Source organism: Sinocyclocheilus rhinocerous, unplaced genomic scaffold (genome assembly GCF_001515625.1).
Source record: "Sinocyclocheilus rhinocerous isolate Xijiao unplaced genomic scaffold, SAMN03320098_v1.1 scaffold40, whole genome shotgun sequence".
NCBI classification, from domain to species: Eukaryota; Metazoa; Chordata; class Actinopteri; order Cypriniformes; family Cyprinidae; genus Sinocyclocheilus; species Sinocyclocheilus rhinocerous.
Genome location: NW_015624837.1, coordinates 796539 through 817944, shown reverse-complemented (window position 1 = coordinate 817944; position 21406 = coordinate 796539). Strand labels below are relative to the sequence as shown.

General features: G+C 37.0%; 2 protein-coding genes across 3 annotated transcripts; one reads left to right on the top strand and one right to left on the bottom strand.

Moving 5' to 3' along the window:
- Positions 1-5977: 5977 nt before the first annotated feature.
- LOC107746085 (protein FAM167A) lies at positions 5978-11941 on the bottom strand. The gene is made up of 3 exons (XM_016560165.1): positions 11878-11941; positions 8722-9310; positions 5978-6448 (listed from the first exon to the last, which is right to left on the bottom strand). Exons 2-3 carry the CDS (start codon positions 9058-9060, stop codon positions 6185-6187), a joined length of 603 nt encoding a protein of 200 aa, XP_016415651.1. The 5' UTR covers positions 9061-9310; positions 11878-11941; the 3' UTR covers positions 5978-6184.
- LOC107746078 (ectonucleotide pyrophosphatase/phosphodiesterase family member 5-like) lies at positions 6417-20134 on the top strand. Of its 2 annotated transcripts, none has more exons than XM_016560142.1 (4): positions 6417-6465; positions 15050-15912; positions 18069-18245; positions 18896-20134. In XM_016560142.1, exons 1-4 carry the CDS (start codon positions 6455-6457, stop codon positions 19276-19278), a joined length of 1434 nt encoding a protein of 477 aa, XP_016415628.1. In that variant the 5' UTR covers positions 6417-6454; the 3' UTR covers positions 19279-20134. The 2 variants fall into 2 exon arrangements, with proteins under 2 accessions (XP_016415628.1, XP_016415638.1); XM_016560152.1 differs by lacking the exon at positions 6417-6465 and adding an exon at positions 13536-13581.
- The last annotated feature ends 1272 nt before the right edge of the window (positions 20135-21406 follow it).

Here is a 21406-nt window from a genome sequence, read left to right as displayed (position 1 = left end):
ACCCCAAACGGTAGTGTATGTATGTGTGTGTTGGTGCTGAAGGCCTGTACATATGTTTTATTTAATAATAATATATAAAGTACATTTATTTATTTTCCATTTCCAGAATGACTGTAACTGCTCCAAATTCCTCACCCTTGTTTAAAAGACATACACTCATGACTAATGACCAATGAAAACCTTGACAAAAATAGGCATTTAAGAATCCCTAACATAGGCATAAGCCTGCTCGATTTATCCGAGCATGTAGCTATCACGCAGCGATAAATAGGATTAAACGTAACCCACAGTGCAACAGCTCTCTCATTAGTGAACGTTACGTCTGAAACAAGAGGCCTTTCTTTTTGAGGTTACCTGGAGGGTTAATTTTGGATAAGATAAACTTGTGCTATAAATCTGCCCTTTTAATTCTGTTGTGCTAGAGAGTCCTTGCCAACAAAGCAAGAACTAGAGTCCTCAAAGACACTGACTGGCATTATCACATGGCTCCAGAACTAGCTTTAGCACCTGTACATGAAATCACATTATTGGTGGTCCTTAAAACGATAGTGCCAAAAGTTTATTCCAGCAGCAGACATTAAGTCGTTTATTAACAATACGCCTCTTGAAGACGAACATGGCGCATAACTTTGCTCACACAGCACATACCTGTAATTCCAGTGTGCATTCATGCATAAAACTCTCATTTCTCACTGTAGCCAAGAAGCACATTCTGACAAAATGAGCTGCTTTAGGGACACAAAAAGGGTGTCAAAGGTCAGTACCCTGATCCTGAGCTAACGAAGGAGCTGGGAGCTTATGTCATGTTAGATGTCATTGCAACAAGACAGCTGCACTGGAGACAATGATACAGAGAGACTCGGTCTCTCATTAGAGCTAACTTTGACTGGTGAATGGGGCAGACAATAGCTCTAAAACAGCAGGTGTCTTGATAGTTTATAAAGGCAGTATAGAGTGCGTTAGTGCCCACTGACTTTTACAACACCCTTGGTTCCGGAAGTGTTTGTCCAATAAATTTTTACCTTAGGGATTAAAAAAAAAAAAAAGTTATAAGCCTTTATAAGCCACAACTTTGATTTGAAGCAAAAAAGTGTTTGAAAATCAGACAAAAAGACAACGGTTCAAAATTGTGTCATTAACAGCACTACAAATTACATAGGCCTAATGGATTCAAAAACATCAGAAAAAAATATAAAACTGATTATTTTGTATAATATATTGTTTATTTCAAAATATGCATAACATACATTAAAATATTTCAGTAGTTTTTGAAAGAGTAGGGATACCGACTCTACATCAATTTGCTTGTCATGATTCTCTGATTAGTGGAGATTTCTCTGCTGAATTATGGGTAATGTCATTTTTCAACAGGAATTTCACTGTTGAACACAATTATTTAAAAAATGATTGCAATCATGTGGACTAATGGCTTCAACAAATGCATATAACCTCGTAGCTCACAGTAGGTTTGTGTTTTGTAAATTATAATTTAAAATCAATTCCCCTACACCCTCAGAAAAATAGGTACAAATCTGTCACTGGTGCGGTAAGGTACAAAAGCTAAAAGGTACGTCTTTGCAACTTACCCCTAAATGTTACATAGTATATAAAAGTACTGTAAATGTACATATTAGTAAAAAGTACCATCCCAGGGACAGTTTTGTACCTAAGAGTGTTTATAGAGAAAAAAGAATGGGATTTTTACTTCCGGAGCCTGACTGTTGCACTCTATTGCTTTACACGAAGCATGCAGTTTTGTAAGGAAAATATAATCTGATTAAGCAATATCACACAAGTGTGGATATTGTGCTGGACTGCTAATTGTGAGACAATATGTCAAGTTCCAGAATACTTTGGGAGTTTATCATTGATCAAGGATGGTCTGGATGTACACAAAAGCCAGACATTGTGAAGGGATGTGAAACACTACCTTCCCGAAAAAGAAGCTTTTGTTAAGGGCTGGTTTCACCCCATCTTTTGAAGAAACGTAAATGAGAAAGGCTAGACATTTTCTCTGAGGTAGGCCTATTGTTCTGACTGAGTTATCCAGCACAATATTCACATTCATTAAAGAAGCACTGCAAATGTTCAAGATCAAATAGAAAACCAAGTGAACCAAAATACTCCAGTGTTCAAACAAACAGGAAGCACCTAAACATCCCCAAATAAGGTAATTGAGTGTAGTAATGGCACTTATTAACGTAGTCTTTGCACATATGTTGCCGTTTTTGTTTAAGAAAACATGTCATTTGAATGATGGAGATCAGCTGAGACGCTCCTCCCAAATTGGGCAAAATGGAACCACTTAAGAGAAATTGGCTACATACTTAGATTGGCATCAGCTCAATGTACACAAAGCGGTAAAATGATGACCCTTCTTGCTTCCTTTTATAATAACATATTAACTCAGCAACAATGTACTGTAAAACATTTATTGCAGGATTATATAGATGAGTTATCGGAAACGTTCTGTGTTTCTGTAAGCATGTTTCCAAAGATGATCTGCAGAATGGGATTTTATAATACTGTACATAACAAATGCCATTTTTACTGTACATTCCAAGCATAATATCTTATACCAGAATACAAATATAAAATACAAATGTATGTAAAAAAAAATTTTTTTTTTAAATCTTAGGATAGAGTTCACACTTGCAGACTGATGTAAAACTGCTTGAGACATTTTGTTTCATACATAAGCAAAACTGAATTAAGGCTATAGCCCTGTTCCAAAACCTAGAGAGCTGCTTCACTATGGCCTCACTTGACTTCAGTTGAAAAAGTAGACAGCAACTTTTGTCTGTTGACATTAACATGCTAACATTAACATGTTGACATTAACAACTAATGTAATGCACTACTAAGCATAAAATACACAAATATGATAAAATAATTCATTTAAATTACATTAATCAATACTTTTCAGTATTCAATAATATGTAAGTTAATTAATAATCAACATTTTTAAAGGGGTCATGACATGAGAAATCAAATTTGCCTTGATATTTTGCCTTGATATTGAAGTCTTTGTACCATTAAAACATCCTGCAAGTTTCATAGCTAAAAACGTCCTCCTCATTATAAACAAAGCATTTATTTAATCAAGCTCCAAAAACAGCTCATTTGGATCTGAATTGGCATGTGACGTCACAAGTGCATTTGCATAAACACCACCTCCATAGCAAGACATTGACAATTAATCATCATCTCACCATAGGCCCCGCCCACTGGCGTTCAATCGCTTTAAACGGCTGTACTTGCCTACACTGGATGCGAGTGTCGCATTGCGTCGTGTCAAATGTAAATAGAACCCAATTTTAATAACTGCCGCTGTCTTGTCTACGCTGGATACAGTATACAAATGTGTGTTCACTTTCTGACAATGTCTATAGGACAAGAGTGAAAGAACGTTTGGTTTTGGTTTAAACAGCTCGTTCGCGTCTTTGAACAGACATCAGAAGGATCCCAGCATCAGAAACAAGCGGATGGTCTATTTTGAATGGCATCCTGGATCGTATCGGAGGATTATACATTTGTTCAGAGCATTTTGTTTTGTAAACGAGGCACAATGTAATGGAGAGTTTGCAAAGAAACAATAGGTTACTGTTTGTAACCCCAGTTCTCTGAAACATCGAGTGGAGAGATCCACCTATGGGAAGGGCATCTGTGTCTGACCCCTGCAGAAGCATCCAATTGCATCAAGTCTGACTTGCCCAATGGCAGGTAAGGGACCGCCCCTTAACCGAACACATAAAACCCCTGCACACGCTACCTTTCCTCAGTGAGCATATTTGCTTCTCGTGCAGCAAGCGGGGCAGACTTGGTGGATCTCTCCACTCGATGTTTCAGAGAACCGGGGTTACGAACAGCAACTTATTGTTCTCTTTCATCATCTCGTGTTCGAGATCCACCTATGGGAGATATAGACAGCTCCCCGGTTACCCAATACTCTCACAGTGAGGCCCTGTAAGTCAGAGAACGGTCACCTGGAAAGGTGGTGTTTGACACATCACCAAGTATCAGAACCCACACAAAGTGAGAATGCAATACCAGCCATAAAAGAAATGACATGCGGTAACATGCATACCAAACCTGACAACACACCTCATGCTGACGGCATATATTATAGATATATTGACATATATATATATATGCATATAAATATATATAATTTGGTGTCAAAGGAGGGTACAGATGACCTGCTTAATGACATGAATAAGCCGAGCTGGACAACTCGGGCTTAAAAGGTGTAGGGTCTAAGGGCACAAGGCTACGAAGAACCCACACCTAAAACTGAATGAGCTACCTGGGTGTGGGTAACATCAAGCCTGCAGTATCTGACAAATGTAGCCGACAGATAACCTCTGCGGCAGTAGCAAAGGACATTTTCCCCCAGGGTTTAGCAGGTGGGGGCTCACTCTGCTGCACCGGTGGCTTACTGCAGAGTCTATGAGCCCTGCCTGCATTATGGGGATGGCGTCCCGTAGCAGGGAGGTTAGGAGGCCACACAGAGAGTGTCTGGCACGGGGCGGGTTTCCTAGGAAGATAAAGTTTGAAAGCCTCATCCTCCTTTTTCTTATCGTCTCAGCGCTGCTGCATTAGCGCGACGACAGGACCAAAGAGAGCCTGGCCACGCTCGACCGGCACTCCAGCAAAAGATTAACACACAGTGTGTGCTCTCTGACCACCGAGAGAGCCACAGAGCGCCCGCACGCTTGGACAGCCTGAGAGGCATTATGGAGAATGAGGTCATTCACTGTGACTATCTCCTTCCAGAGATCGGGTGATGGCGACCCTTTCTCCAGTTGTTGGCAGGAGGCCCCTGGGAGTGCGCCGGAGTCACCTTTTCCCCCATCCGAGTCAGACAATCCCAAGTCGACGCTCTGAGTAGCGGCCACCTTGAGCCTCCGACGCAGGAGCTTCTTAGTAAGCAATGGCTATAGTTCTCCGGGAAATCGATGGCTTCTTGAGAGTGTTTAAGACCCATGCAAACAATGCAAAAGGAAAGAAGATCCCTAGCGGCAATGAGGGTGCCTCACGTAGCCAGGCAGGCTTGCGACTGGTTGTCCACAGGGGTAGCTGGATTCGATTTCGAAAGAGCCATGGGTAGCGGACAGTAGATGGAGTGAGGAAAAGGCGAGGTAAGAGACGGCCAGCCTAGTAACAAGTGCAAGTGTGGGCGGCTTGCAGAATAAAACAGCTGACCTAGTAAAAATGACAAACACGTCTGGCAGAGGCTGATCCAAAGATGTGTCCTCCTGAAGAAGTCAACCAATGAGCTGTGAGTACATTTCCAGAGGTCGCGAGAAGTGAATGTCAATTGAGTAAAAGTAGTGTGTGCAGGGGCTTTATGTGCTTGTTAAGAGGTGGTTCCTTTACCTGCCACTGGGCACGCGCTCCTGTCTGTCAAGTCAAACTTGGTGCAATTGGATACTTTTGCAGAGGTCAGGCACGGATGCCCTTAGCATAGGTGGATTTCAAACATGAGATGATGAAAGAGAAATTTTTGTTGAAAGATGAAGCAGTACTGGGCCTTTCAAAACATTTATTCACATGTAGTATTGAGGGTGTGATACTGATACTGTTTCATATGCAATGATGTTAGCCAATCATAACTGCCAATCATAACAGTGGCTGATTACTGACAAGCCTTAAAGGACCCACTCCTTAAAAATTGATAATTTTTAGACTGAGGGTCAGAATGAGGGTTGAAAATAATACTTTTTCCACATATATATTTGTTTTTTTGTGCAAAATGTCATGACACCTGTAATGCTTCATCCACAATTTTCACTGAGCTTACCGCAACAAATGCTGCCTTAGAATTTGGCTAAAACAATGTGTTTTGGGAGGCTTCGTGTCTTCGCATCAAGGGGTGCGTATTTGATAGTTTACAAGGTTTTGTAACAGAGCATGTGTGTGGTAAGTGACATCAGTTGATATCTCATAACCACAACAAGGACTGTATCTAAGTGGATCAGACATTTTTTAGAAGTCATTGTCTATTGTTCATTTGATTAACTGAAAAGGTTTCACTGGCACAAGTGCATAGAGCAAGAGGCACAGGATGTTCTGTGACAACAGTTCTTATGGGTTCCTAAACAGTTGTCTAAGATTATTCGCTTCAACACTGACTACCAGGGTAGTCAATTTTGACTCCCTGATTCTTTTCTTTTGCAGTTGGCTAGCAAAGGGAAAAGCGTCTGGAGTTGATGTTCATCTTGGTGACACCAATGAGGCGCAGTGGTGAAGAGAGGCCAAACCCTGGAGTGACGGGTCCATCACACAAAAGATCCGACAGCTCATCACGCTCCTCCAGACCAAAGGTGGCGTCGTTGAGCATTCGGCGATGCAGGTGACACGTCTGCTCCACTTTGAGTTTGTTGATGTCTCCGCGTAGTCGCATAAGTTGGCGGGCCAACTGCTGGTCCTGGATGCGCATCTCCATCTGTCAATGAATAACAGGTAGGAGAAACTCATTAAGGCTTAATTATACGACTTTGTGCCTCCTCAAATTTCATAGTGAATATTATGAAGCACTTACTGAGACATTATGAGACAGTATTTCCTTATTTTACACAGTCAAAGGTTTAGATAGGGGATTCTCAACTCTGGCCTTTAAGGTCCACTTTCCTGTAGAGTTGCTTTACTGTTCACTGTTTTGCTGTTTACTGCATTGTTTGCATTGGTGTTGTTGTTTGTTGATCTTTAAAGTTACTTTGTGTCATTTTGTATTAACTGTGCTTTTGTATGTAGTTGTTCATGGTTTGTAGGTTAAAATCAGACTTTATGCTCTCCACCAACACTATTGACAGCCAGCATCTATGACTTTAATTATAAGCAGAATACATCAATGGTAACAGTTTTTCATTTCTACATTTTGTCATTACTCGAGAAATACTCACTTTTAACGTTTGAGACAAAGTTTTGAGAACATTTGAGTACTTTTTACAATAAAATACTATTTTAGTTATTCTACTTCAAAATTTCACATTTAATTCAATGTTACTTGCAATTTCTTTGTAATTAATTGTGAAAATTACTAGCAATTTTGGAGTGAAAATTGTTTCTACACTGTGATGACAGCTTCATTTCAGTCTTTAGTGTCACATGATCCTTCAGAAATCATTCTAATATGATGATTTGGTGGTCATAAAATCTTTGTTATTATTATCAAAACTGTGATGCATTATTTCCCAGTTTCTTTGATGGCAATACAAGTCAAAGAACATTTATTTTGTAATATAAATCTTTTGTAACATTATAAATGTCTTTACTGTCACTTTTTATTTAATTTTTGACCATTTGGATTTACCATTTAAATAAACATGGGCATTTAGATCCGTCTTTGTTAGCAAACATGCTTTTGTCCTTTTCACATAACAAGGGGCTCAAAATTAGGGGAGGTGATATGGATCTTCAGAAATCCTTTTGTACCGCAATTTGCACTGTTTTTGTTATTGTGTCCAATTTTCTTTGTGTAAATGTTTATGGACACACACAAGGCAAAGGCAGTGGAAGAAAGGCCTCTGATGTGGTGAAAGGAGCCTCATTGCATGCCTTGGCTGTAATGGCCTGTGCATAAAAGTATGTCTTGAACCCAGAGGCGGACAAAGTACGTACAATATTTGTCTTTCAATTGTAGTGAAGTTAAAGTCATAAGTTCCCAGAAAAAATAATACTCAAGTAAAGTACAGATACTCAAAAAGTGTACTTAAGTACAATACTCAAGTAAATGTACTTAGTTACTGTCCGCCTCTGCTTGAACCACATGGCTGAGTGGAAGAGAAGTGATTATACTTAGAGGAACAGAGAGTGATCGCCTCTCATGCTCATCTGCTCGCCATCTTTTCCACTCAATTTAACATGAATGGCAATCTTGTGCAGTGATGTGGTAATAAAGCCCTGCGCATTCACTCCATTGTTTCAGTCAAATTAGCTAACTAATGGGGATGCTGTTCATTTTCTTATCTTATAGAAAGATGACTGCAAAATAGCAGCAAGTATTTTGAAAAATCTAATTTGTGAGAAGATTATAATGACAAATACGAGTGTCTATCTCATTAAAAATACTTTAAAAATACAGTTTAAAATGAATTGTGTCGATTAAAAAAATTTAAGAAAAAAATACACATGAATGAGTGTTCATAATCATTTTTGAAAACAATTCAAATGTTTTAAAAATCTATTTTCAAGGTATTTTTTATTTATACAAATATCATAAATTATGAATGAATTTTTTTAATATGATATTAATTATACCTTTTTTGGGAGTCACACCACATGATATCCACATGATATTTTTTATCCTTATATTTTTTCCCCTTTTTTTGTGGGGGGTTTTTCATGCTGGTTAATAATAATAATAATAACACTTTTTTATTTATATAGCGCCTTTTAAGAACCCAAGGACACTTACAAACAAGTGATGGACACCATATGAATATTTGGCATATAAAAGGAAATGACTTATTATGGAAAGGACTTATTATTTTAAGAAATAATAATAAAAAAAAAAATTAAAAAAAAGATTATGCCAGTCTATGTAATGAGCTTTTCTTCAAGAATTTCGTCCTTTTAAATATTACATTTTATTACCCTGATGTTTTTGGCTTAATACTTCTCAAAAAGTAATAAAATTAACTGTATGCAATTTCAATTCAGAAATAATGCAATTTAACTTCAGTCAACAGATGGAGATGTTGAAACATTTTGACTTACCAGTTCTTTTCTAAGCCAAACAAGAGCTTCGTCAATATTATCAAACCCTCCAAGGCTTCTGGAAATCAGGGCATTTCCTGCAGTCACTTGGGGATTCTGAGGTGTGACGCTGGGCTTCAGTCCAACACTTTTCTCCAGCTCTGATGAGCCCTCTGACACGACTAAACCTTTGGAGCTTTGAGCTTCCACTCGTTCCTTCCACTCAAGATAGGACGGCCTTCTGGTCTCAAGTCTGAGCTTCTCAGTCAATGCTTTCAAGTTTCTCAAATGATCATCTGGGGCAACCTCAAGGCCATCATAGTCCTCTATATTAATCTGAGGTATTGAGCTGGCATCCATGGCCTTTTGAGGAAGTGGTTAGTGTCGAGAAAATAAACAGTGAAAATCAATTTAAGTGGTCAGGTGATGTCATTGCCTTGTTTGATCAATAATGATACAGAAAACTTTTGGATTTGCTTGCAGTAACCAGGATGTTGTGTCTGTGGGACTATCAATTAAATCAGCAATGCAGATACTGAGCTTCCATTCTTCCAGCAGTATCATCTCCGTAGCGTAGCCATCCTAACACATCTTGCTTCTTGATCCTTTCCTTCAATAGAAACAAACTTGGTTACCTTTTTATCATTTAAAGTTTTAGGCCTAATATTTAAGATTTATCCATTTTAATGGCATATAAAATGTCCATACTTTTCAATTTGACAGTTTTAACATAAACAAGTAGTACACTTAATGTGATGCATATTTGTCAGTCATACATAAACGAAACCAGTACGAATGTATGTCATAGTACCAAAACTATAAAAGATGCATAATAACCAGGTTTAAATATTTATAATCTATTTATTATTTTTATTAATAACTATTTATAATTATTCTTTTAACGGTTTAATCAAACATTTTAAGTACATTAACTAATTGATCATACTTTTTGAGTGATTCAGTTTATATGTTTTCACAATTAACATATTCATGCTGATTCTAGGGAATTTTAATAATGTATTTTGAATATATGATTATTTAAATAAAATTAAACACAAAATGGTTTTTCGAAGTTGTAAGTAAAAGATTATTGGAGTGTTTTACAAGAAAATACGTTTTTTTCTGCTTCAAAATGTCATGCTTAACACAGTGGGTTACTTGCTCTTTCCTTGTAATTGTTTGTGAAATTTACTAGCAATTTCTGAGTGAAATATTATTTGCTACACTAATTCTTTTTTTGTTGTAGATGCCAATACCTATTAATAAACTATACCATGACTACTTTTTTAGTGTAAGTGAAAAAGTATATAAAAGAAAGAAGAAAAAGAAATTATGTATTTGATAAGATTATTTGGTTTTAATTTGCAAAACCAGAAGCTATTCTTCTGGAGTAAATCATGGTTAAAATGGAAAGTTTACTGATCACATCGACGATTTCCATCCATGCCTCATATCACACTGTGGATCTTAGAAAGCTGGCGGTTGCCATAGCAACTAAACCCAGCCTATGAGTCAGCAGCACTGAAGACTGTCTGCTCTAAAGAACTAAATGTCACTCCTCACTACAGCAGCCAGACCTGTGACAATCACCAAAGAATATAATGCTGCTCAATTACAGCCTCTCATTACTCTAATACAGACAAGCAAAACTACTGCTGAGAAGACAATCACATGAAGTTCTGTTTCACGCCACAGCATCAGCACTGTGCTTATAATGGAATTGATCTCAGGACCACCCACATTTTTCATGCTTTCCTGCAAAGCTGTCTGTCTAATGTATGTGTGATATAATGTTGGGCACAATGCCTTGACGTATTTCATCATCCCAGCTGCTCTAGGAATGTGTTCTTCCCATAAGAGGCGTGTGCTGGTTGTTAATTGGCCTCACATTAACCTCCACACGGCTGCGGGACTAATCACACTCCTAAAGTCTCGGCTCATTGAGCACTTTGCTCCACCTTCCACACTTTTCCAGCTCTGTGTGTGGCAGCAGTAATGTGACTCATCTCACAGGGGGATCCATTCACCCCAGACCACTCTCACTTTAGTCTGACAAAATGTGCTTCTTAGGGACTAAATACCTAGACTTTAAAATATGAGGCAACTGATGATAATTCATGGTGAAATAAGGGCTCCACAAAAAGAATGAAAATACAGTATGGAATGTAAGAAACAAATTTCAGCATGAATATATATATAAAAGCCTGTAGCATGATATTTATCAAGAGACTAAACAAGCTTTGCAGGTTTTGCTTTTGCGCTTACTTGATATAATAAAATATAAATAAAACAATAAAATATAATATAATGCGGTAGCACTTTATTTTTCAGTCTTGTTCTGCATGTGCACACTATGTATTTATTAAATTGTACTTAATATAATAACCTGGAAAATTTCTCTTTTCATGAATAATATTGGTTTTGAGTGCTGTATCTTTCCACACTACTTTTTCCAGACATATTAAATGTTCTTTGGGCTAAACAGACAGTTTGGAACACTAGGCATGACTGCATTTATCCATGTCTAATTAGATGCGGTGAACCTTACTGTCGTATATCTGGAGTGCAAATCTTGGTTTCTCAGCATAAAATGATTGTGCTATTTGGAGTGAAAATGAACTATTCTGGCCAGAATCTCAATTCATGACCAGTATTATTGGAATAATGCCGTGATGACTAACAACTTTCCGTTCAGCTGTTAGTTGTGTAACAGCATGTAACAACATTTCTTTGATTATTACCAAATAGTTTATTTATTACACGTCACATAGCAATGATTAACTAAATACAGACTAAATGAAAACCTATTCGGGTGTTGAATAACTCATGTCTAGACAATTCAGAAACATGACATTTGTTTACTTTTCTTTTTTTTTAAAAAGACAATAACTTCATAAAAGTTGTTACTTTAAAATGCACCATCTCAATCAACCTATTCATGGTCGGTGAATGCAACTGATTAGAATGAAACATCATGAAGCAGATACATCCTGCGTAGAAAAGTGATTTAGGCTGTTGAAAGTCATCTAAAACTTACTGCACCCTGTGGGACAGGCATTAGCCAGTTCAGTAGTGACTCTTAAAGAATATTTTAATATTTTATCTAGTTTATATGGGCTTTAGAGAGTCTGGACACTCTCTTCATGCAGATAGTATTAAGGAAAAGATTATTCTTACCTTCATAGTAGTTTGTCAGGCACTTGCACCCCTCGCGTCCTGCTCTACTGGAGAGCACAATAACACTGCTTTTACTCCACACTTGGTTCTTGAATGAGATGAGAGACTTGAATGGAGGAGGGGCGTACGTTGCGTCAGGTTGTGGTTGTCGTGGAGACGGTAAAGAATCTGCACAAAGCCGCGAGTACAGCATCTTTCACAGCGAGGAGAGGCCAACTAGCACTCCTACAAAACACTTGTACTCTTGCATGTTAATTACAATTACATAAGAAATATTAATTATCATAATAAGCTACTTCAAACATTTTACAAGGCCTATCTTAGATCTACTTCCACATTCTAACTATTTATTTATAGAACTTCAGATAGACCTTCAGAGAATGCATGTAATGTGCATTTCATTTTATTTAAAAAGTAGAAGGTCCAGAAAAGTAAAAGACCACATTTTGTCGTGATATCATCAGGTCTATTTCCAAATACTTATTATTCAAGACTCTGGAAATGCATAAATGGTTAATATTCAAACTGCCTATTGATGACCATGTATTATGTTATGTTTGTGTGACCTCTGGTGGAGAATGTTCATAATGAAACTTGCATTAGTCATATTCTTTTTTCATAAACGGTATGAAAATGTCTTATCACAATTATAGTGACCAAAATGATCACGGTTATCAGTATTATTACGGTATTGCGCAAATGTGCTGGACATTTTCAAAAAGCACTGACACATAAATCGCTTCACCAAATTTTATACTTAAAATCAACAAACAACAAATAAAATTACTTTTTATTTGCATAAACCCTAAAACAATAACATTGCCAATGATGTCTGGATTTTAAATAGCAACATGATGACAACAGTTTATCTAATAACAATTACGAAATGTTCAAATAAAGCTTTGAAAAAGTTTAATAAAAAATAAACCTCACAGTTCAGCCTTTAAATAAAGAAAAGGGTTGTCAAAATGATAATTGATTAATAAATGATTATATGTATTTTATCTGCTCCATAAATAATTCTAGATAGCTTATCCGAATTGTTTAAATGTGTACAATACACATAAGCTTGTTTTTCATCAGCTGGTCGAAATTTACAGCCGGGCATGCAAATTTGGTCCGTTTTTTGTCCAGACAAAAACTGCTCACAGGCTGAATGTACAGTAAATGTAACTCTGTAAATCCACTCTCTGACAGCAGGTGGCGCTGATGGAACAGCAGAATAATGTCAGTTTTATATACATTCTAAATCATAAACAACTTAAAGGCATCTTCTAAACGTCTATTTGACATCTGATAGGAAACGTCCTATAGACTTATTGCACCAGCAAGCACTCTAAAAAGTCTTGCAGATGTAAATGCAGACGTCAAATAGACATCTCTGTGATGTACATGTGCCATCAGGGATTAAAATTATATTGTACACAACAAAATGTAACTATTTAGAATGACAGTAGATGATTTGCATTTACGACTATCATTTAGACTTCAGTAGCCATTAGCCTAACAAATATTATTACACACTAACAAACTATTAAATAAAAATAAAATGAATAGTGTTGTTGTTAGCGTTTAGCGCTGATGATTTTTTCCAATGGCTTCTCCTTCTCCTAATGAGATTCTTTTGGTGAGAGAGAAATAGGCGGGACTTCCTGTGCTCGACCCTGTGTTTATTTTTTGCAGAGCCCAATATCGTCCACAGAGGTAAGCTGAACGTTTACTTGCATGCATACACACGGGTTAGATTCGTTTAATTGCAAATGCATCTGTTTGCACTGTGAAGGTGCTTGATATCGGAGAAGTTTTCATAATGTATTGTAATGACATAAAGCGTTGTCATAGATCATGCAGTGCGCTAACTTGAGATAAACGGTTTTCCTTTCTTTTACAACAGCTGCCGTTGAGCGGAGAAGCACACTGGTTAGTTGAGGATAGTGTTATAGAATATTATTTTAGACCCAACAGGGATTGTTTTGTAGATGTATTTAAAAAGAAGGACACCAGTGAAGCGAGCGAGCGGCGTGACAGGTGACAGAAATGCGCTGCATTGTGTATGATGATGTCATCATCTTCCATTTTTACTGACGCACTGTACAATTGAACGATTTTGATACATTTGACACCCGTTTAAAGCATTTATAGTTCGAAATGTATCCAGTTAGTTGTTACATTATGTATAAGAAAAATGCACCTGTTAACTGAGCAGGCGCGCTGAAAGTAGGCTGCACTGCCATGACCGAATATGACATACATAACCGTACATACATGCAGTGCCATTCAGAACAATGCGCGACCGATTCCATTCTTTTAAAGACAGATACAAGCGGATTTTTAAAAAAATAAAATAAAATAAATTGTTTTTTTTTTTTTTTTTTTGGCGAGTCATTGTTGTGTATGTTTTTTTCTCAACATTTATCTTTTTATTTTATTTTACTCTGAGTCAAATCTTTTGCCGAGCTGCATTCTCCTGTGTGAAATCATTGTAATTTTTTGTAAAACTGTGGTTTACAATAAAATATATTATACAATAAAATATATTATAAAATATAGTAAAGGGAAAATATAAAATAATAAAGTGAAAATAAAATATAATAAAAAGTAATAAAAAGAAAATGTAATAATATAAATCGACAATATTTTTCATATTTACCTTTTTCATTTATTTTTAATAAAAAACATTTTTTGTTTATAGTGGCCGTCTTTTAAAATTTCCATATCGATCTTTTCAAGCTGCATTCCCCTGAGATAAATCATTAATTGTTTTTTAATATATTAATTAAAATGTTAAAATATTAATCAGAAACTGTTAACACATTAACTTAATTGCCATAATCAGATTAAGCCAATATTCTGGTTTCTAGAAATATATATATATATATATATATATATATATATATATATATATGGAGAAACTAGTTTTTAATTACTTTAAAAACATATTACAAACTTTGCGTAACAGGAATACACTTTTATGTGAGTGTGTTTATATTAAATTAGAAATTAATGTGCATATTTTAATTTATTTGCAATTTGTTTATTGTATGTACACCAGAATTCCACTAATAAAGTTTTACCCACACTAAATGTTTACCCATCACAAAATTATGTGCATGTAAATGTGGTCAATGGTCGAAACTTTCTTTCATGCCTACAATGAATTTGCTTTTTATAGGTCTCCCTTTAGTAGAACATCTTACATCATGCCCGACCTCTTAGTGATTAAGAGCTGCTTCCTGAGTTGCTTATTAATATTGCTTCAGACATCAAGCTCACAGCAGGACGAGCAAAGCCAGCTGCTACTGGTGTCCTTTGATGGCTTCCGCTGGGACTATGTGAATCGAGTACCCACACCCAATTTCCGTGCCCTGATGGATGAGGGTGTGCAGGTGGAACAAGTGGAAAACACCTACATCACCAAGACCTACCCGAACCACTACACCTTAGTGACAGGATTACATGCCGAAACCCACGGCATTGTTGCTAACGAAATGTATGACCCCATTCACAACCGCTCCTTTTCTATGGAGGGACCTGAAGTGTATGATGCATGGTGGTGGGAGGAAGCTGTGCCGTTGTGGGTCACCAATCAAAAGGCTGGGCGGAAGAGCGGAGCTGCCATGTGGCCTGGATCAGACGTAGCGATTGGTGGAACGTTCCCAACACATTACTTGAGTTATAATGCGTCAATGCCATTTGAGACCCGAGTCGACCAACTCATTGACTGGTTCTCAGGGCCAGAGGCCATCAATTTTGGTGTCTTGTATTGGGAGGAGCCAGATGAGAGTGGGCATAACTTGGGGCCGGAGAGCCCACTAATGGATGTAGTCATAGCAGACATCGATGAGAAGTTGGGATTCCTCAGGGAAAAGCTCAAAACCGCTGGCCTTTATGACAAAGTCAATCTCATCGTTACGAGTGATCATGGAATGACACAGTTATCACATGATAAGATTATTGAGCTGGACACCTACGTCAGCCGTGATCTTTACACATGGATAGACAAGAGCCCTGTAGTTGGTATTTTGCCAAAAGAAGGTAAGAATGAATATAAAGCATTTTTTTTATTGCTCATTACACTAGTCATGTAATTGGGTGTTTCTTCCACTTCCTTCTTTTTCTTTAAATTAAATAAAGATCACATTAATAATGTATTGGAAAGTTTTACCATGCCTTCATCTTGTATTTTTGTTACTTTTCAAAGGCCTTTTTTATTTGGTATCGATTTTATTGTTTTTCTCTTTTCCAAACCTGTGACTTCAACTATAAAAATCCATCATAAAATATGAATCATTAAAACTATGAAAATCTAAATGATGTTTTATTAACAAGGTTCGGGAGGAGCACGATCAGATAATCAACCAATTTGGCACAGGTGGAGCTTGTCTAGTTAATCATGTTAACTAGCACAATACGTATATATACAGCCAACTTACCTCTGTCCCACGACAGTTTTCCGGCATCCCTCCTCCACTCTTAACTATTCTCATCCCAGATTAGGGATGGGGGAGTTCTCTGGGTTTGGGCTATATTCCGAGCTCGGAGCCCTCCCTCAGGACAGCACGCCAAATATCCCTGCAAACAAGCCTGCACTGGCCCTTTACGGGCTAGCCTTATGGCCCCCAGTGGGCTGCCAGCGCAGGGCCCCTGAGAATTTGCTCATTGGCAAAACGTTGGCCCCTTAGCGCTGGCCCTGCACGGGCAGCCCTGACTTAGCCCCCAGGAAGCCCTCTATATGCCCACACAGGGCCCGCACTATTAATCTACAACAACACATCGGTTTCACTTTAAATACTTTCCAGCTACTATAAATAAGTTTTTGGAAAAAACAGTTATTATACATCTGAAATGGATGCAGTCACCACATAACTAATGTCTGTATTGTCAAAAATGTACAGTAGTCAAAGGGATTTCAAATCAATTTATTAAATACAAAATAGAAAACATTCAATTCAGGTTAATACAGCTACATATAGCCAAGAATGTAAATACACAAAAGTACAAAAAAACAGAACAAAGCAATGTAAGACTGTAGGATTTCGTCATGTGGAAGTTGATGTGTGCGAAAATCTTCTCTGTAGTACATCAATGTCCAAACACTGTCCATAGCTGAAGTTGACTGATAGCAAATGAATAATCCAACCTCTTGTAATGAAACCACGCCACACAGCTCACAAACACCAGACTCTTCCTAACCAGGAACAGTCAAATATAGTTCAGACTATGGTCCCACGTCTAAAAGAACTTTAAATCCTTATTCAAACTGGACCATGATGTGGTAACCTCACCAAACTTTTAGCATTAATCCAAACATAGGCCATACATGCATGGTCTCTTTTGGTTTGAGCCATTCCACTTCAATTGAGTGGCTAAAGAATGGCCATCATAGGATTAATGTGGACAGTCCACTAGTGTGGCCTGCTCACAGAGACCCTGCGGTGAGCCCAAAGCTGTGGGCCTCACCTGGGCAAGCCCGCACTGGGCCTGTTTAGGTTTGGTGTGGGCTGGCCCTAGCCCATGTGCCCGCAAAAAGCCAGCATGTTTGCAGGGATGCTTACTATTTGCTCAATCCAATTATGAGAACTCATGAAACCAGGTTTTTCTAAACTGGGGTTCATGAGGGAACTTCAAGAGGTTTGTGAGTTGATAAAATCTAAATATTAATTAAATCTTAAAAATGTAAATTTAACTATATGTTATATGACCGTTAACCAACATTAGAGAACCATAAACATGCAAATGTGCTGTTAAATTATTGAAATATTACTTCAGATAAATATTTTCTGTTAAAGGGGTCTTTAGGTCTAAATAAAGAGTGAAAAAACATAAATCATTTCAGTAAATAAATCATGTAATTTGTGAGCAAACTATTTTTATTGTGCATCATTTCCAATCAAGTTTTAACTTTATGCAAAAAGTGTAAAAAAATATTATTATAAATTTAGGATGCATAAAACCTAGCTACGAAATTAACCTTAGCAAGATAAATGAGTCGGTCATTTTATTTCAAAAATGTATAGAAAGTAATTTACATTTACCGTTTTTATCATCACAGAATACAATACAACAAAATATGCCTTTTTGAATGGCAAAATATGCCTATAGTTTAAGAAATACCCAGTTACTAATGTTATATGTTTTAATTGGTGACACATGCTTTATAGTTTTTGAGTGTTATTCTCTTCTTAACCCAGGTAAACTTGAAGAGGTCTACAATTTGTTGAAGAATGCCAACAGTAACATGGTTGTTTATAAAAAGGAGGAGATCCCAGATCATTACCACTACAGACACAATGTCAGGATCATGCCTCTGATCATTGAAGTCAAAGAGGGCTGGACGGTCATGCAGAACAGAAACGGATCTTTTATGTGTGCGTATTAATATTTACTCATAATTTAAGCAGAACATATTATGATAACCTATTAAAGGAATAGTTCACCCATAATTGAAAATTTGCTGAAAATGTACTCACCCTCAGGTCATCCGAGAGTTTATTTCTTCATTGTAACAGATTTGGAGAAATGTAGCATTACATCAATTGCTCACCGATGGATCCTCTGCAGCGAATGGGTGCCGTCAGAATGAGAGTCCAAACAGCTGATAAAAACATCACAATAATCCACAAGTAATCCACACAACTCCAGTCCATCAGTTAATGTCTTATGAAGCAAGAAGCTTAATGATGGATTGTTTATTACAAAAACGCTGATTTTTGCTTCACAAGGCATTCATTGATGGGCTGGAGTTGTGTTGTGGATTATGTTATAAAACTCTCAATCTGACGGCACCCATCCACTACAAACGATCCATTGATGAGCAAGTGATGTAATGCTGAATTTCTCCAAATCTGTTCTGATGAAGAAACAAACTTATCTATATCTTGGATGGACTGAGGGTGAGTAAATTTTCAGCAAATTTTCATTTTTGGGTGAACTGTTTGTTTAATGTCATTGATGTGTTTCCTGATCAGTATCAGAGATATCTTTGCAATTGCTTAATGAATACATGCTTGATTTGCAGTGGGAAACCATGGTTATAACAACAGCCTTCCCAGCATGCACCCTGTGTTTGTCGCCCGTGGACCCGCTTTCCGCCGCGACTACACCAAAGCATCCATGCGCTCCGTCGACCTCTATCCTCTCATGTGCAGCATTCTTGGTCTCAAGCCCTTGCCAAACAATGGCTCTTTGTCAAGCGTGCAGGATGTCCTAGTGGAGACGTCAACCCCAAAGCCAGTGGTCCCACCCGTGCCCAGAGAGCCTTCCTACACCTGGGCCGTGGGATCCATCCTCGGCGCTGCCCTCGTGATCGGGTTTCTATTCATCTTTGTGCAACAGGTGACACAGCGGCAGCTACCGCCACTGCATCTGTCCAATAGTGAAATAACACAACCCTTACTGTAGGGTCAAACACAAGGGTTGTTGGCACTTTTCTCATGTGAGGTTCTCAAAGTATGTAGCACTGATTATCTCTCCAGTGCCACAGATCTCGATTCATTCTAAAATAATTCTGATAACACGTTTTAAGCAGTCAGCATGGTCGCTTGAATTCAAAAGCGATCGATATCCATGGTACCACGCCAAAGCTGAATATACCAAAAGCAATATGGGGAAAGATGCTACAGTGGAAAAAGGTTGTGCAATCATCAAAATCATAGCTGACTAAGCCAATAGTGCCCTCTTCTGGTGAAGCTGTCAGTGATACCTTTATTCTAGTCATCTAAAATCTAGTATTTGAAGAAAAAATGTTAGCATCCCCATGCTTTTCCTTTCAATTTGAATCTGACATTAATTTAATAAGAGAGTTGACCTATCTTGAATTTGCTTTAAATGAATGTTCCAGGTTCAAATTGATAGCATTTGTGGCATAATTATCACAAAAATTTATTTCCGTGTCTCTCCTTTTCTGTAAAAAAAACAACAACAAAAAACACCGATCTGGGATACAGTAAGGCACTTACAATAGAAAACTGGACCAATTCATAAACATTAACATTAAAATAATAATTTAATACTATTAAAATAAAACATTGAAATACTCACTGTGTCAATAGTATAGACACAACTAGCAAATAATATGAATGTTAACATAAAATATGATTTTAGTGTGAAAAATTACTTCTGTGTAAATTGATTTACAATTTTACGTTTTTTTTCCCTATGACAATGCAATGCTATAATCCCTAAAACACTAAAAGGACTAAAAATGATTTAAATAGCATTACAGCCCAAATAATATGCAAACTGTAACAGTAAAAGAAAAAAATATATATAATATGGTAAGCTTCACATTTCACATTTCTTTGATGAAAAGAAAGTTCAAAAGAACAGCATTTATTTTAAATAGAAATATTTTGTAACATTATACAATTTCGTTAATGTCACCTTTAAGCTCAAATAATGCACATTTTAACATTATTTATAAAATGGGAAGCTTGGCCTCATTTACTTCTTCCATTGTAAGTGCCTCATTGCAACCTCCTTTTTTCTTTTTATAATTAAGAAAGTCAAATATTTTTTTAACACTATGCCACAAATGCTGTTGATTGAGTTTAACGTGTATTGAACCCAGAATAATCCTTTAACTGAATGTTAGATTCTGAACAAAAAAATTTAAGGGAGCTTAGTAGCAGTCACTTTTTGAATTTGTTGTTATTCTCACATCCATCACAGTTTTGTTTGTCAATTAGTTAAATGCAGTCGTTTAAGTTGGCAGATTAATGTTAATGAAAAGAAGCTGGTAGTTGTCAAACTACCTCCATGTTGCACTAAGATCAATGTAAGCTAATCAGGCTAGAGAGATGAAGTATTAGACTAGTGGGATGTTTTAGCTTATCTGCGTTTTGCACAATGTAATACCATCCAAAATTTATATAAAAAAGGGGGTGGGTGCCAAAAATTGACATCAAGTAGTAATAGTTTAAGTCCTGCGTTAATGTATTTTGTACTTTTTGAAAATAGCATTTAACAAAAAGCCCTGTGTAGGGCAAAACACTGTGATCTGTCTTCTACTGGTGCAAAGACTAAAGGGAAAATAATTATTTATGATCTTTGATATAAATGTTGCTAAAGTAGTAGTAGTTAGCTGCTTGCAGAATGTTAGGATTGTTTCTGTTATTAAGAAGGAAATTATGACTTTCTATATGGACGTGTGCAGAGACTGTTGTGTTTTAAGTATTTCTATGATTTATTGGATCTGTATTACATGTTCTGGATTTTATGGCCTAATGTCTGATTTTGACCTGTCAAAAGTCCCATAACTAAAACATTACGTTAAATGTGCTACATTAAAAGGTTAATAAATGCCTGATTTGAAAACTTCTGAGTGCTTGATATCTACCTAGGTTAACTCATTACAACTAATGCGAGTTACGTAATCAGATTACTTTTTTCAAGTAACTAGTAAAGTAACGCATTACTTTTTTAATTTACAAGAAAATATCTGAGTTACTTTTTCAAAAAAGTAATGCCAGTTACTTTGTTTTCCCATTTATTGACTGACAGCTCTCCTGTCCCCATATTGGGAGAAATC